Raw genomic sequence first — 14,446 nt, 5'->3', positions numbered from 1 at the left:
AGTGGCAGTGAGGGACAGAGAGCCTGCAGCTCTGCTCCCCAGTGTGGCTTTGCCTGGCAAAGGGAAGGAGTGTCTCTGTTTAAATGGCTGATTGCAACCAGCAGGACTAGAGGGGCTGGTGAGAGGTGTGTTGGACCTGGCTTTGCAACTTCTGTCATGGAGACTCCAAAAGTTTTGTGAACTATTAATTGTAAAACTTCTGGTGCTGGAAGCTGTTTTCTTTAGCACCTTGGTTCTCTCTTCACCATAAAATCACAGAATCCCAGAATGGTTTGGATTGAAAGGGACCTTGAAGCCCATCTCCTCCCTCCCCTTGCAATGGGCAGGGACACCTCCACTATCCCAGGTTGCTCCAAGCCCTGTCCACCCATCTTTTTGCTGCAGTTGAAACACTCATTTTGTGATTTCTTCTTTGCAGTGGCTTTTCTAGGTTTGAAGAGCTGTTGTTGCACCTTCTCCCCTTTTCTTGCAGACCTGCTTTGGTTTGGAATTTTGTTTTTTGTTCTTGATGTTGAGTGTTTGCTCACCAAAGGAGTGGCTGTGCCTCACCTTGGCCATGCCATATCTGTTCTGCCTGGCTGAATGAGGGAATTGGAATCCCTTTGGCAGAAGGAGGAATATTAATTTCCTCTATCAACATAGAGGAATGGTTTTCTGGTGTTGGCTTTTAGGCCAGTGAATGCTTCTAGGTCAGTTGAGTTTTTGTGACTATGCCAACATCAGGCGTTGAGAAATCACAGCCCAGGCTATGCAAACTCAGGTGGTTTTTGTTGGGTTTCCTGGTTTATTTATTTTTTTCTAACCAGTTTCCTTCCCTTACCCCACCTTGCACCTTTGGCAAGGTGCTGCATGCTGAGAGCTCCTTCAGGAAAGTCTGGTAAAGGGTCAGAAAAGAGCAAATAGTGATCATTTTCTGCTGGGGGAGAGAAAGAAAACGAAAGAAACATAAAAGGTGTCTGTAAGTGCTTCCTGCTGAGCAGAGAATTAGTCCTGGCAAGTGGCTGTGGTTTTGTGGTTAGACATTGTTGTGGCAGGTGTCTTTGGGTGTGCTTTTGCTTAGTATTCCAAATTATTTCTGAAGGTGCAGAGAACATGGAGAAGCCATCAGTAGCTTTCATTATTTTCTTATGCAAAGAAGTTTTTGGGAGCACCAAGTTTGTCATTTGGCCCTTAACTAAAATTAATTGTGCCTGGGATTTGTCATTTCCAAATGGCCACTTGGCTGAGATCTGGGAAGGAGTGGATTCACTGCAGAATGGATGACCACAAAACCTTATTTCTGTGTGTGATGTTATGCTTTATATCTGCCTGGACTCCCTTTTGTGCCTTCCAGCACATGAAATACACATTTAATGTTGTTGAAGTTAAATATTGTTGTAGTTTATAGGAAGCGTCTTTAGTGTTGATCCTGATCTTGGAGAAGGACATTTATCCTCACCTTCTCCCAGCTGAACTTCCACTGGGTTGTTGTATTTCCTTACAAATCTGTCTGTAGTGGGATAGTTTACAGAGTGAACATCAGGCTATGTTAGCAAACCAGTTCACTTGCTGGAACCCTTCTCTGCTGGGAGGAAAGGTCCCAGAATTTATGATTTGGGGGTAAAAATAATTGCTCAAAGATGATGAACTTTGCTTTGCTCGGGGCATGTGCTTGATGTCCATGTCAGTATTTGCTGAGAAATGTAATTCACTGAAAAAGACCCAATTTGCAGGTTGTGATGTTGGATTTAGGGTTTGGTCAGTGCTGACTGGGAAAGGATGTGTTTTTGCCAGCCACGTGCAGGTGGCACTGTCGGCCTGTGGATAACTGCAGGAAGCAGGAGGCTTTCTAGCAGTTTCTCAGGCATTTTAAATTTGGAAAATCTGAAGTGCTGGTGCTGTGCAGAGTGGTGGATTCTGAGATCCATCACTGGAGCTGCTGCAGCTTCCTCCAGGCATTCCAAGGCAGGATGCTGGGGGCACTGCCTCCTCCCAGACCCTCTCATTGTCTCAGTACTGGTCTATTTAGGATGGGAATTTAGCAAGGTAGTGTGTGGCATTCAGTAAAACCACTGGTTTTTACAATGCTTTTATAGAAAGCAAAAAAGCCAGAGAGGATTCATGGAGAAGGGTCCCAGGAATCATGGAGCATCTCCAAGGAGGATGAACCTGGGAGGGGAAATGGAGAAGCAGGAAGTTGGAGCAGGAGCAAACTGGAGGCAAGGATGAGGGGCAATACATCATAGATTCGTAAGGAGAAGGATAAATGTTTGGAAAACAGCCCAAATCTTTGGAAGCTTTAATTAACCGAAAAGTAACTCTTTAATCATAGAATGATGATAATGAATCCTAGAGTGGTTTGGGTTGGCAGGATCCTTAAAGCCCTGGCAGTCCACCCCCTGCCAAGGGCAGGGACACCTTCCACTGGATCAGGTGGCTCCATCCCAGCTCCATCCAGCTCGGCTTGGAATATTTCCATTGATGGGGCAGGCACAGCTTCTCTGGGTGCAACACTTGGCTGTTGCTGGGGCAGGGTGTGACCTGAGTGCTTCTCTTCCCCTCAGTGTGCAGGACAAGGCTGCAGTGCTGGATTCCGTGTCCATCCCGCGCTTCGTTCCTGAGATCACCATTGGCGGCTCTGAGTACGACAGGATCTACTACGAGTACCGGGAGGTGAGTGCCGCTGGGGACAGCTGGGGACATGGCCAGGGGGCTCCTTGCTGCTGGGGACAGCTGGGGACACGGCCAGGGGGCTCCTTGCTGCTGGGGACAGCTGGGGACACGGCCAGGGGGCTCCTTGCTGCTGGGGACAGCTGGGGACACGGCCAGGGGGCTCCTTGCTGCTGGGGACAGCTGGGGACACGGCCAGGGGGCTCCTCGCTGCTGGGGACACGGCCAGGGGGCTCCTCTCTGCTGGGGACAGCTGGGGACACGGCCAGGGGGCTCCTCGCTGCTGGGGACACGGCCAGGGGGCTCCTCGCTGCTGGGGACACGGCCAGGGGGCTCCTCTCTGCTGGGGACAGCTGGGGACACGGCCAGGGGGCTCCTCGCTGCTGGGGACATGGCCAGGGGGCTCCTTGCTGCTGGGGACAGCTGGGGACACGGCCAGGGGGCTCCTTGCTGCTGGGAACTCAGCCAGGGGACACGGCCAGGGGGCTCCTCGCTGCTGGGGACACGGCCAGGGGGCTCCTTGCTGCTGGGGACAGCTGGGGACACGGCCAGGGGACTCCTCACTGCTGAGGACACAGCCAGGGGACAAGGCCAGGGGGCTCCTCGCTGCTGGGGGCACCCTGCCTGCCGCCCTCCTGCCCCTTGCTACCAGGAACTTGTGCATTTTGCCCAAATCCCCACCTTTTTTGAAGTCTAGTTTCCCCCCAAAAGGAATAATGAAGCAAATGGTTTGTTTCATAAGCTGATTTTTTTTGTTGTTGTTTGTTTTTTTCATCTTCAGATGTGCACTAAAGGATAAATGGTTTTCATTTGTTTCTGTTTCTTGTGCCCTGATGAGTCTGTGACCCCTGAAATCTAAGAGTCCCTTAACTCAAATAAGAAAATTGGAAACCCATGGCGATTCCTTATCAAATGCTGAGGGAGGGGGTGTTTTTTTAGAGGAGGAATGAATGCTGCCTCGCTTCCCCAAAGTGCTGTTGCTTTAAATAGAGTGTTTCTGCACGTGGGCACACATCCAAAGCCTGTTGTGCCCAGTGCTCTCATACACCTCATGCAGGCTCCCACACAGGGTTTTAATTAGCTCCTGCCTTGCTGCTTCTGGAGACAGCAGCTTCCAATCCCCCCGGAGCTCTGCCCTCGTGCTGCTCAGTGGTTCCCTGGCATGGGGTCCTCTCCCCCCACACAGGGCTTGCCTAAGGCCCAGGTATTGGAGAAGCTCCTTGGAGAAGTTGTGGAGCTGATGATAATTAATGCTGAGTGACCAGAATTAGAGGTGAGCCTCTGTTTTCCAGTTGGGTTGAAATCTCTGCCACCACATCTTACTATTTTCCAAGCGATCCTGAAGACAAAGGGAGGAATATGCAATATAAATTGTTAAAAGACATGATTTGTATAAATCAAACCCTATCATTTTTCTTTTCCTGGTAGAATACAGTCTCTTACTGAGAATAAAATGTAAGCTACAGATTTATGGACTTGTTTGGAAACTGATCCACCAATGTTTTCTTCTGGAATGGACAGAATCTTCCAATAATTTGGCTGGCTGTGTAGTGGAGAGGCTCCTGGGTTCACACTGTTCTGCCTCATTTCAGATGTGACCTTTCTAGCTTGTAAAAGGGGCTAAAGCTAAAGGTCAAAGTAGCAGAAAGCATCTGAGGTTATCTAATGGATTTGAAAACTCCCTGGTCCAGCTGAGAAATTGCTCTCAGAATTTCCTCCTCCTTGCTGTCACATTCTTAAATCCAAAACTTCAAGCTTGGGCTCAGGATTTTGGAGCCCTTCCCTCCAAGAGATGCCTGTGCTGTGCAGCACAGATTTGAGCAGGATCTGCTGCATGACTCGTCTCTAGCTCACAGCATCCATCTGCACTGCCTGTGCCTTTCTTCCCTGAGATGAGAGGGCTTTTTTGGGGCTGAGATGTCCCTTTGCAGTGGAGCTGGGAATTACTGAGGCTGCCTGACACACAGCTAGATGTGACCTCGGTGCTGTGTGCTGAGAGCCTGGGGTGAGACTTCTGAAAGCCTTTTTTCCTCTGGCTGTACAGCAGCACATGCCTCTTTGTGCTGGCAGGAAACTGAGAATGTCCTGGCTCATCCAGTAACTGGCTGCCAGGGGAAATTTGTGACTTGCCTTGCAGATGTAGCAAAGGGATGCTTGGGAGTGGGAATATGGGTACCTGGGAAAGAAAGCTGTGCTCTTGGATGGCTCTGCTCCATGCCAGTTAGTTGACAGCTGAAGCTGAGCAAAAAAAAAAAAAAAAAAAAAACATTGCCAAAATATAATCTCCCTTCTGCAGCCTTGTTTGTAGGCCCTGATTCAGGAAAGTGCTGTGGAAAGTGATAATGTCCTTTGGAATCAGGAGGAGTTGCTTGTTTCAGGAAGTATTCTGTTAAATTTAGGCTACTTTAATACTCATTTTCTCTCTCCTAAGTGCTTGGATACTTGTAATCCTTCAGTGGTGTTGGGAGGGTGTACAGGGATGGTGCACAATGCAAAAGATGCTGAATTTTCCTGTTTTCCATCAGCTACTGGAAGGGGAAGCACAAAGCCAGCCCCACCTGCTGTTTTATGTTCTGAGGATTGCGTTCTTTGTGCTGAAACTTTGAAGATCTGGGGTGGTTTTTTTTTTTTTTTTTTTTTTTTTTTTTTTTTTTTTTTTTTTTTTTTTTTTTTTTTTTTTTTTTTTTTTTACCTTCCAACTTTGTTTAGCAAATGAAGGGTTGAATTTTTTTTTTTCTCGGGCAAGGCTCCTGTGCAGAGGTGATGGAGCAAGAGGCCAACCAGCACAGACACAGAGAGCAGATGAGCTTCCAGACACACAGATCTGGGCTGGGAGGTTATTGGGTCTGTAAAGAGGGAATCACTGGCCCCTGCCTTGCCCATTGCTGTCCAGGGATGGTCACAGCTGTGCTGCTTTGGCATTTGAAGATAAAGGGTTTAGGCTGTAAGTAAAAGTTTAGGCTGACTTGTAAGCAAAGGCTTAATTATGGGATAATTACAGAAGTTTAACTTTTCCTTGTGGGAAATGTGTGCTTTTAAAGTTGGTGTAATGATGTTTACCACATAAATACAATGATTTGCATAGGGGATTTTTCCCCCTGTAACTACTCCTAAATCCTTGATCTCTCCAATAGGCAGCAAACTGCTGTGCTTTTCAGAGCTCCATGCACACAATTCATGCTGCCTAATAATGGTGGTTTTCAGGGAGTTACAAATTCCAGGTAGAAGCTGGGTTTTGTTCAAAATATTCATTAGAAGCAACGAAGAAGGAGGAGGAAGGAACACTCTTCAAGTGTTCAAGATTTTAGTATGTGTGCTTTTCCACAAAATAATGAGATGGCCACATACAGTTCCCAGTACTCGAAGCTCACTTTTTATGTATATCCTCTAAATTTCTTCTGTAAGGGCTCTTTTCATGTGTGAGGAGGTGGCTTTCTGCAGCCTTCTTATACCATGAAGTCCTCTGGCAGGGTCCAGCAGCTCTGCTCAGGCATTCAGCAACTTCTAAGGATGCTCTTCTGGCAAGGGAAAAGCAGCCTTTCAGTCAGGTTCTGTAGATCAGAGATAAGCACATTCATTCTTCAGGGAAGCAACATTATTTTAGGAACTGTCAGACTAGTAAAGGCTTGACTACCCTTTTTTTCCCTTAACAACTGCTGTATCTTTCTGCCTTTCTTCCAAGTGCACACAATCCCCAGGGATAATGCTCCAAACTCCGTGTGCGCCCTGTGAAGCTGGAGAGCTGGAGCACTTAGGCAGATGTGTTTGCAGTGAAGATGAAAACAAATGGCTCTGTTTAATGGAATCAGTGTACTTAAATAATGTGCTGATGTACTTCACACTCCTGCTGCATCTCCTGGAGTGGGGAAGACGGCGGCTTTGACGTGCATGTGCTTTTCTGTGTACATAAAAGTGCAGCTGTTTGCTGGAATTTGGAGAATCAAAGAATCACAGAATGCTTTGAGTTGAAAGGGACCTTAAAACTCATCTCATTCCCACCCCCTGCCATGGGCAGGGACACCTTCCACTATCCCAGGCTGCTTCAAGCCCTGTCCAGCCTGGCCTTGGACACTGCCAGGGATCCAGGGGCAGCCACAGCTGCTGTGGGCACCCTGTGCCAGGGCCTGCCCACCCTCCCAGGGGAGGATTTCTTCCCAATATCCCATCCAGCCCTGTCCTCTGGCAGTTTGAGGTGGTTCCTCCTTGTCCTGTGCCATGGAAAGGTGAGAAAAAGCTCTCATTTTAATTCCCTCCCTGTTTTCCTTTTGGAAGGCTGCTTTCGGAATATAGGGATGCTGAGCATGAGGCAAGGAAAGCTCGAGCAGATCAAGGTCCTGGCTGCTGCTGGGAGGTGCAATCCAGCTCCTTCCACAGCAGCTGCACAGCTCAGCTGCCTTGCCTTACTTCCTCTTTGTGCCCTGCTCCTCATCCTCCTCCCTCCTGCCCCAGGGCTTGGCAATGTGTGGCTGCCATGGCCCTGCAGTCCTGTGCAGCAGCAAGCAGAGAAGAGGGAACAGGATGGAGGGGAGGGGAATCCCACACTCTTTTCCCAGGCTTTTCATCATTCTTTTCCATAAGGATGCAGCCTTAGGAGGGAAAATCCTCCCATGTCTGCCATGCCTCCAGGTTGGAGGGGTTGCAGGGCAGTAGCTTTGAGTGGTGGAAGGTGAGCCTGCAGCATCACAGTCAGCTCTGTCCCACAGCCAAACACAGAGTGCTGGAAGAGCTTGTGTTTGCAGTGGGAAATCACAGCCAGCCCCAAAGGGAGGGTGTTAAGGGAAGGCTCTCCAGGTTTGAGGGGCCCAAGAGCTGCTCTGGCCCTTCTTGGCAGCTGTGGGGCTGTAGGTGGCCCCTGGCAAGCACAGGGCCCTTAGCTCCCCATTTCTGCTGAGACTGCAGGGACCTCGTCACAGAAAAACCTCCAGAAACAGCTACAAAAGGAATAGTTGAGCTTTCAGAGAGCCAGAGTCTGGATCAACAACAGGATCAAGTCTTGCCTTTGCAGGAGCAGGGAGCTTAGGATATCTTTCCTTCTTCATGTTTGCAATCGTTGCCATAGCTGCTGCCTTTGATAGAACCTTCTGCTTTCTCTCTCCTGCCATTTTTTTCTTGGCTTGATGAAGCTTTCATTCTTTTTAGGATCAAGATCTCCTTTCCTAATTCTGTTTTAAAGGAGGTGTTTGACAGCTGTAATGCCCAGCCCTATCTGCTCTTGAATCCAGGAAGGAATGAAAACAGACACACAATAAATTAGAAGAGGCTTCATTTAAGGGTTTTTTTTTTTTTTTCTGTTTTATCTCTGCAGAAATATTTTTAGCCCTTTCTAAAGTAACAAAATGTTGCCTAGCTAGGTATAAGTAAGACCAAAAGAACCTGAGGAATAATAAAAACCTGGGAATGACAGAGCTGTTGCTCAAGGATACCTGGATCTGCTTCACCTTCCCACTTCTCCTCTGCTCTCACCAATCCTGTCCATAGGGGGAGAGCGTGAGAGCATCCCTTCTTTAGGAACAGGCAGCTTTTCCACCCTGCTTGCCCTGAACAGTATCATGGACAGTTGGCAGGGATATCTATCCCAGAAACAGTATGGAAAGAGCCTGACAGACCTTATAACTGTCTCAGTCTTGTGTTTGGTGGTTGTGTCTGTTTTATTTTAGGTGATGGCCCCTCCTGTCCCAGGCACTGGGTGCCTCTGTGAATCAAAAAGACAGTCAAATCTCACTGGCATTAAAGTAATCCATTTTCAACTCAATAGTCTGTCCCTGTGAAAGGAAGCACTTTTTTATGTGGGAGCACATCCCCATTTCCCAAACCCCTCCTAATCCCATACCTGTGGAGGGATGTGATCCCCAGGGTAGATCTCTATTAAATTAAAATTAATTGGAATATAATTTAATAGAGGGGCAGCATCTCCATGGATCTTGCACTGTGAAGTAGAGTCAGTTTGAGGTCTTTAACTGTGCTGTGTGGCTTGGATTAGTTCCTTGGCTTTTCCCTGCACTCTCTAGCGGATAACTGATCCTCTTATGGGCACTTCTCTTTCCAAAAGATTTTTATTGTCTGTTTCTTTAGTGAATGAATGAAGGACCTGACAGCAGTCATTGAACAGTGCCAGTGAACTGGAATTGTTTTAGCCTCAATTCAGCAAAACTTTTGGGTGCTCTTGTGTTTTGGGCTGCAATGGATGTTAACAGCCTGGAGGCTTTTATTTAAGTAAGGGATGGCAGGAGTGAGGCTGTAACAAACATCTGTGCCAGGCCTTTGGGAACCAAGCCATGCACACCTCAGATGTGTGTTTGGAGGGAAATTGTTTCCCTTCCTTGCTTTATCTGCTGCTCTGGAGCACAGGATCAGTGGTGTTGGAGAAGATCATAGAGTCCAACTTAAACCCAGCAGTACCAAGGCCACCACCAGCCCATGTCCCCAGGTGCCACATCCACATGGCTTTTAAATCCCTCTAGTGATGGGACTCCTGGGCAGCCTGTGCCAAGGGTCACAGCCCTTTCCATGAAGAATTTTTCCCTTAATACCCGATTTCAATGTCCCCTGTTGCATTTTGAGGCTGTTTCCTATTGTCACTTGGGAGGAGAGGCTTGACCCCCTCTGGCTGCAGCCTCCTTTTGTGTAGTTGCAGAGAGAAACCAAAGGAGGAATAATAAGAAGTCAGGAACCAAACCCTCCCAGAATCCAGCCAATACCTACAGCTCCGTGTTCCTAGATTCTCTCAGATTTTAGCTGTGTGCCTACAGCACTGTCAGCCCTTTGGAAGGGAGGATTTCTCCTGTAGGAAGCAGGAATCTGCTCCCAGCAGGGATGGCAGGGGCTGTTATTGTGGCTGTTCTAAACAGCCTCGGGATATTGATGAATGAGCCTGAGCTCCCAGAGCAATGACTCTGCTTTTAAGTGCTCTTTGATCAGTGCTGCTCCAAGCAGGCTATTTATAGAGCTCCTGGAGCTGTGGAGCCCAGCCATCAGCACAGAGCAGTGCAGGAATAGCAGGCAATAATGGTAATTCTGTTTGTTCCCCAAAGGCTGGAAAACAAGGCAGGCTCCTCAGCAACCTTTCCAGGTGGTTAGAGCCCTCCAGAGCTCTACCTGCATGTGCCTGGTGTGGAATGATCTGGAGCAAGCAGCTGGCTGGAGCTGCATACTGCTCTTCCACAGCCTCTGCTACTTTATAGGGCTTTTCATCATGTTTATAGTTTTGACAGGCACTTCTGTGGCAGGTTCTTAATTTAACTGATGAGAGGGCCTTGTTTTCATCTCTTTTCCTAATGCTCTTTTAAAGTTGAGCAGTTTGTTGCTTTTGAGCTGGCTCTACCTTTGGGTTCAGCTCATTTCAGGAGTTCTGTGCTCTTGTGTGGTGGATTTTATCCCATCCCTCTGGAAATAATCCTCACTGCCAACTTTTGGGCTCTGTGGAGTGTAATGCAGCAGGCCAAGGCTTTATTCTCACTCAGTTTCCATGGAGTGGAAAAATCTGTTCCTTGGTGACCTGGCAGGAGCTCAGCCTTGCCTCTGGCTGCAGGGATGTGGGGGAGCTCTTGGGGCTGCCTGGTGGGACCTCTCTGATCAGAAAATTGTGGAATGGGTTGGGTTGGAAGGGACCTTAAATTTCATCTCAGCCCCCCTGCCGTGGGCAGGGACACCTTCCACCACCATCCCAGGGTGCTCCAAACTGGCCTGGGACACTTCCAGAGAACTTGTACTGCAAGAGAAGGTGAATATTCAATCCCTCTCTGTTGTCTCAGCTGCTGGCAAGTCCCATAGAGCTTTTTCCTATCTCCTTTCCATCATGTCTTGCAGCCAGGCTGCCCAGCCTAGACAAACCCAGCAGCCTCAGGGCTGCTCCCTGATTTCCATCCCTGCCCTTGTACTGGCCAAGAGCAGCCTGGGAATTTCAGCTGGGTGCACTTTGGAGCACCAGCCTACCCAGAACCAGCACATCTTCCCTGGTGATCCTGCCACTCCTCTCTGCAGAATCCTGCCCTGTTCCAACCATGCAGCTCCTTTACTGCAGTCACAGCTGGGAAATGTGGGATTGGAAAGGCAGAGTTTGGCAAAGTGGCCTGTGTCACTTGTGCACAGAGCATCAATTCCCATCCTCCTGCTTCCTAGGTAATATGGGAGTTATTTACTTCCCTCTTCCTTTTTTTTTTTTTTTTCTTTTTCTTTTTGGCTATTTTGAAAGCCTAGCTGTAACAAATCCCCCAACTCTCCTGCCTTTGCCAAGGCCCACTGTGAATGATGGAGTTATGGATGAATACTTACAACACTTGCTTTGATGTCTTGCATGTCTTTAACCAAAGGCACACAGGGAATTTGTTTTGGACAATGAATTTGAATTCTGTTGGGGTTGATATTGTAGCTTTTTAAAGAGGGCAGATGTACCCAGAAACAAAACTGTAAACTGCTGTATTTTCCCAGAGATCTCCTGTTGCTTTAATTATCTACTTATCTGGGAATCTCTTCAAGTATCAAAGGGCCAATTATGTGCTGCCTGGAGAGGACCAGGGAGAGCTGTTTTTGTGTCACAGGCTAGTCACAGGAGGTCTCATGTCCTCCCTGGCTCACTGCTGGAAATCCATGGGGCAGAGGTAGTAATAATTTATTTTCATCTCCCATCTCCTCTTTGCTCAGTGGGGGGAACTCTCAACAGGACTGTGTGGTTTCTGCAGATGTTTAGACAAGCCATTAATTGAAAAACCTCAGAAAAACTGCTCACAAATGGTTTGTGACAAGGAAGGGTGGGGAGTGTCTTGTGGAGGAGGTCAGGTCTTCTGTCAGCTTGATTTTTAGGGAAAGAAGTGTCTTGTTTTTTGACATTCAAGTGAATATAAACATAGTTCCCCTTCCTCAAAACAACAGGGTTCATCTTTTATTAAATAGTTCATTTTTGTGGCCTGAGTACAGATTTTATCAAGACTGCATCTTGCTTCTCTCTGCAGGGGCAGCTCTCCCCAACAGAATCCTCTTACATGTTTTTTTGGAAAGGAAAAATCCTCAGGACAGGTCCAGGGTCTTGTGTGAAAACAGTGTTTGTTTGGAGACAGAGCAGATGATCTGTGCTTAATTATTTGGAGAGGCTGCCAGCAGATAGCTTATTTTTGAAGGAAGAGTTTGATTACAGCATCTTTGCTGGCTTCAGCCTTTCTCACCAAACTCATTGGTTTTTTCTGGTGCTTTGCTTCTTGGCTGCAGTATTGGGGCTCAGAGTTGTTCTGTTCCATTTCTTTTTGGTTCCTAGAGGTAGGAATGGATGTTCTGGAGGTGGATTCTGCTTTTGGAACCAGGATCTCACCATCTCTGGCATTCCAGGTCGTGGTCAGTACCTTCCAAAGGGCGCTACTTCAGCACTGAGATCCCGGGCTGCTGCTTAGGTCCCAGAGTCCTTGAAATTTGGGTAAAGGCTTCAAAAATCTTTGGGTTTTTCCATCAAAAAGTGGTTCCTGACTTTGCTGATGAAGGCAGGCAGATACTGTTTTTGCTTTAATGAAGATAAGTTCAGCTCTTGAAGGCTAAATCTGCAGTTTCATTTGAACAGTTTAATTTAATGTGGTAATTAACTCAGTATCTCATGCATGAAGTATTTCATATATTTAATAATGTGTGTGCCTATTTTGGAATGACATTGAGTTCCTCTCCTCCATGATACAGTTAGGGGAGCCATCTCACTCAGGCTGGGAGGTGCTGGATGAATCCAGGTGGAATGTGGTGCTGAGATCATTGGCCTCATTTTCATGCATCTGTTATGGGTTTTGTATAGTGGTTTTTGCAGCCCCTCCTTCAGCTGCCCAGCTCAGTCTTTTCTGAGAGCCTGATTTTTCTGTAAGTTTTATCATTACAACGTAAAAAGAGTATTTCATGTTCTGTAGATCCCACGAGGCACTTCAGAACTCTGAGAGGAGTGGCCAGAGTTCTGACTGAGCTTTCTACTTTCTTCAGCTCCCTGGGCGCAAGTTCAGGCCAGGCTACAACGCTGACGTTGGGGACAAGTGGATCTGGCTGAAATGAAATCCTTTCCTGCTGGAGCCCTGGCCAGGATGGACCACAGGACCTGAGGGAAGAGGAGCCACGTTCAGTGCACCTGCTCCACATCCCTTGTGGAGCACCAAGGAAACACCGCTTAAATCATTTCCTGTCCCCAGCAGAAGGGAGCCGACTGCCAGAAGGAAAACCACTTTATTCTGGTTTGTTTTTCCCTGAGGAATCAGGGATGTTGTATAGTCAGTGTGGGGGGATAGCCAAGTGAGCTGGGGCAGGCTCAACATCAGAGCTGAATTTTCTCTTCCTCAAGACTGTGGCACATTATTATCCAGGATTGGTGTTGTTCTGCTGATTCAAGAGAAATTAAACCTGTACCCTCCTGGCTCTCACAAAGTTAATTTCTTATTCTGTCATGTGTGGTGTTCTGTGAGGTTCATTAGAAGCAACAATGTGTTCTGAAAGGCACTGACTGGGCCTCAGCAAAGCATAAAAAGTTCGTTGAGAGATGGAAATAACTTAACTAATACAGCAAAAATCTCGGCTTAAAATTCTAAAAAATAGTACAACTGCTGGCAATTACTTTGACTTCCAGCTTCTTGCTTTGATTCCACTATAGAGTGAAATGTTAGTTGGGTATAAAAGACAAGTGTAATTATTATTTTTGCAAGTCCCTGAAAGTCCAAGTTGGAAGGGTTTTTCTAAAAGAAATTATTCATTTAGTACAAGTCACAGAAGTGAGGTGCCTTGGCATTCGTTCAAGCACCACTGTCCAGATTTAGGCTGCAGTTAATTTTGCATTTCCAGCACGGGGCTCACTGCTTCAGTCACTGAGGAAAAGGGCTGCCAGGCATTCCAGAATTTAGGGCAGTGCCTTGGAGTTAAGCAGCCAAGTCCTGCTTGTGCCCCTTCCTGTATCAAAACCAGTATGGAGAGTCCCTTATTGAGAGCCTGGGGGCTGCTGAGGTGCTGATGAAGGAGCAGTGGGACACAGCTGGGGCTCTTTTTGCTGATCCTGTGGCCTTTTGTTTCTGTGTTTCATGTCTCATCCATCTGTCCTCTGGGAAGGGATGCCTGAATCCTTCAGGACTCCCAGGCAGTGCAGTGAGATCCTGAGCAGTGTGAGCACCATCTCCCAGCTCTGAGGGCTGTGGGCATGACAGGAGCACCTGCTGTGGTTTGAGCCTTCCTCTGGAGAGTGCAGCTCTGTTTGTACTCGTGTCCTCCATCCTGCTGTTGCTGACTTCTCCAGGTGCTGGAATTCACTTGGCAGTGTGTGCAGCCCAGTGCCAGATCTGGAGAGGTGTTTTGTGCTGTGGCTAGAGCTGGGGAAGCTGGGGGGGCTCACTGGGGTGCAGAGCAGCTTTAGGAGCCTTCCCCACCTGCTCCAGCAGCACAGAGGGCTGAGCTTTGGACATAAGAGACTTTAATTCCAGTCAGGAAAAGCAATGCTGGTGAGCCCTGTGGTATGACAACATGCATCTCAAACACACTTTTTAAAATGTTATTCAGACTTTAACTCTGCTTTAAAACTGTTTATAAGCTAAATCTGTGAAGGAAATAACTTTCTCTCCCCTTGCTGTAGGAAGGAGTGCTAGCTTTTCTCTTCCCTCCTCTGTGTTTTTCTCTTCCCTCCTTCCCACTCCAACACCTCAAGAAAAATCTTAGCAAACCAGCTGTAAAGATTTGGGTTTTGGATGCTATGCTGTGCCAGTTGGATTAATCCATCTCCAGTTCTTACTTAGATTGGGGAAGATATACAGCTAAGTCCTCTCCATGCTTCTGTGTAGGGGCATGTGTGAAACCATCTGCA

General features: G+C 47.5%; 1 protein-coding gene across 2 annotated transcripts in view; it reads left to right on the top strand.

Moving 5' to 3' along the window:
- Positions 1-14,446, top strand: part of NDUFA10 (NADH:ubiquinone oxidoreductase subunit A10) — a 179,460-nt gene that overhangs the window by 15,678 nt on the left and 149,336 nt on the right. The window contains exons 9-10 of one of the 2 annotated variants that reach the window (XM_030232746.2): positions 2,544-2,652; positions 12,595-13,034. The exons of the other annotated variant lie outside the window; for it this stretch is intronic. Coding sequence (XP_030088606.1) covers positions 2,544-2,652; positions 12,595-12,663 — 178 coding nt within the window. The 3' untranslated portion in view covers positions 12,664-13,034. Of the gene's footprint in view, positions 1-2,543; positions 2,653-12,594; positions 13,035-14,446 lie in introns of those variants that run through there. 2 annotated transcript variants of the gene reach the window in all.

The sequence above is a fragment of the Serinus canaria genome, assembly GCF_022539315.1.
Source record: "Serinus canaria isolate serCan28SL12 chromosome 7 unlocalized genomic scaffold, serCan2020 HiC_scaffold_29, whole genome shotgun sequence".
NCBI lineage: Eukaryota > Metazoa > Chordata > Aves > Passeriformes > Fringillidae > Serinus > Serinus canaria.
This window is presented reverse-complemented; position numbering and strand designations above follow the sequence as displayed.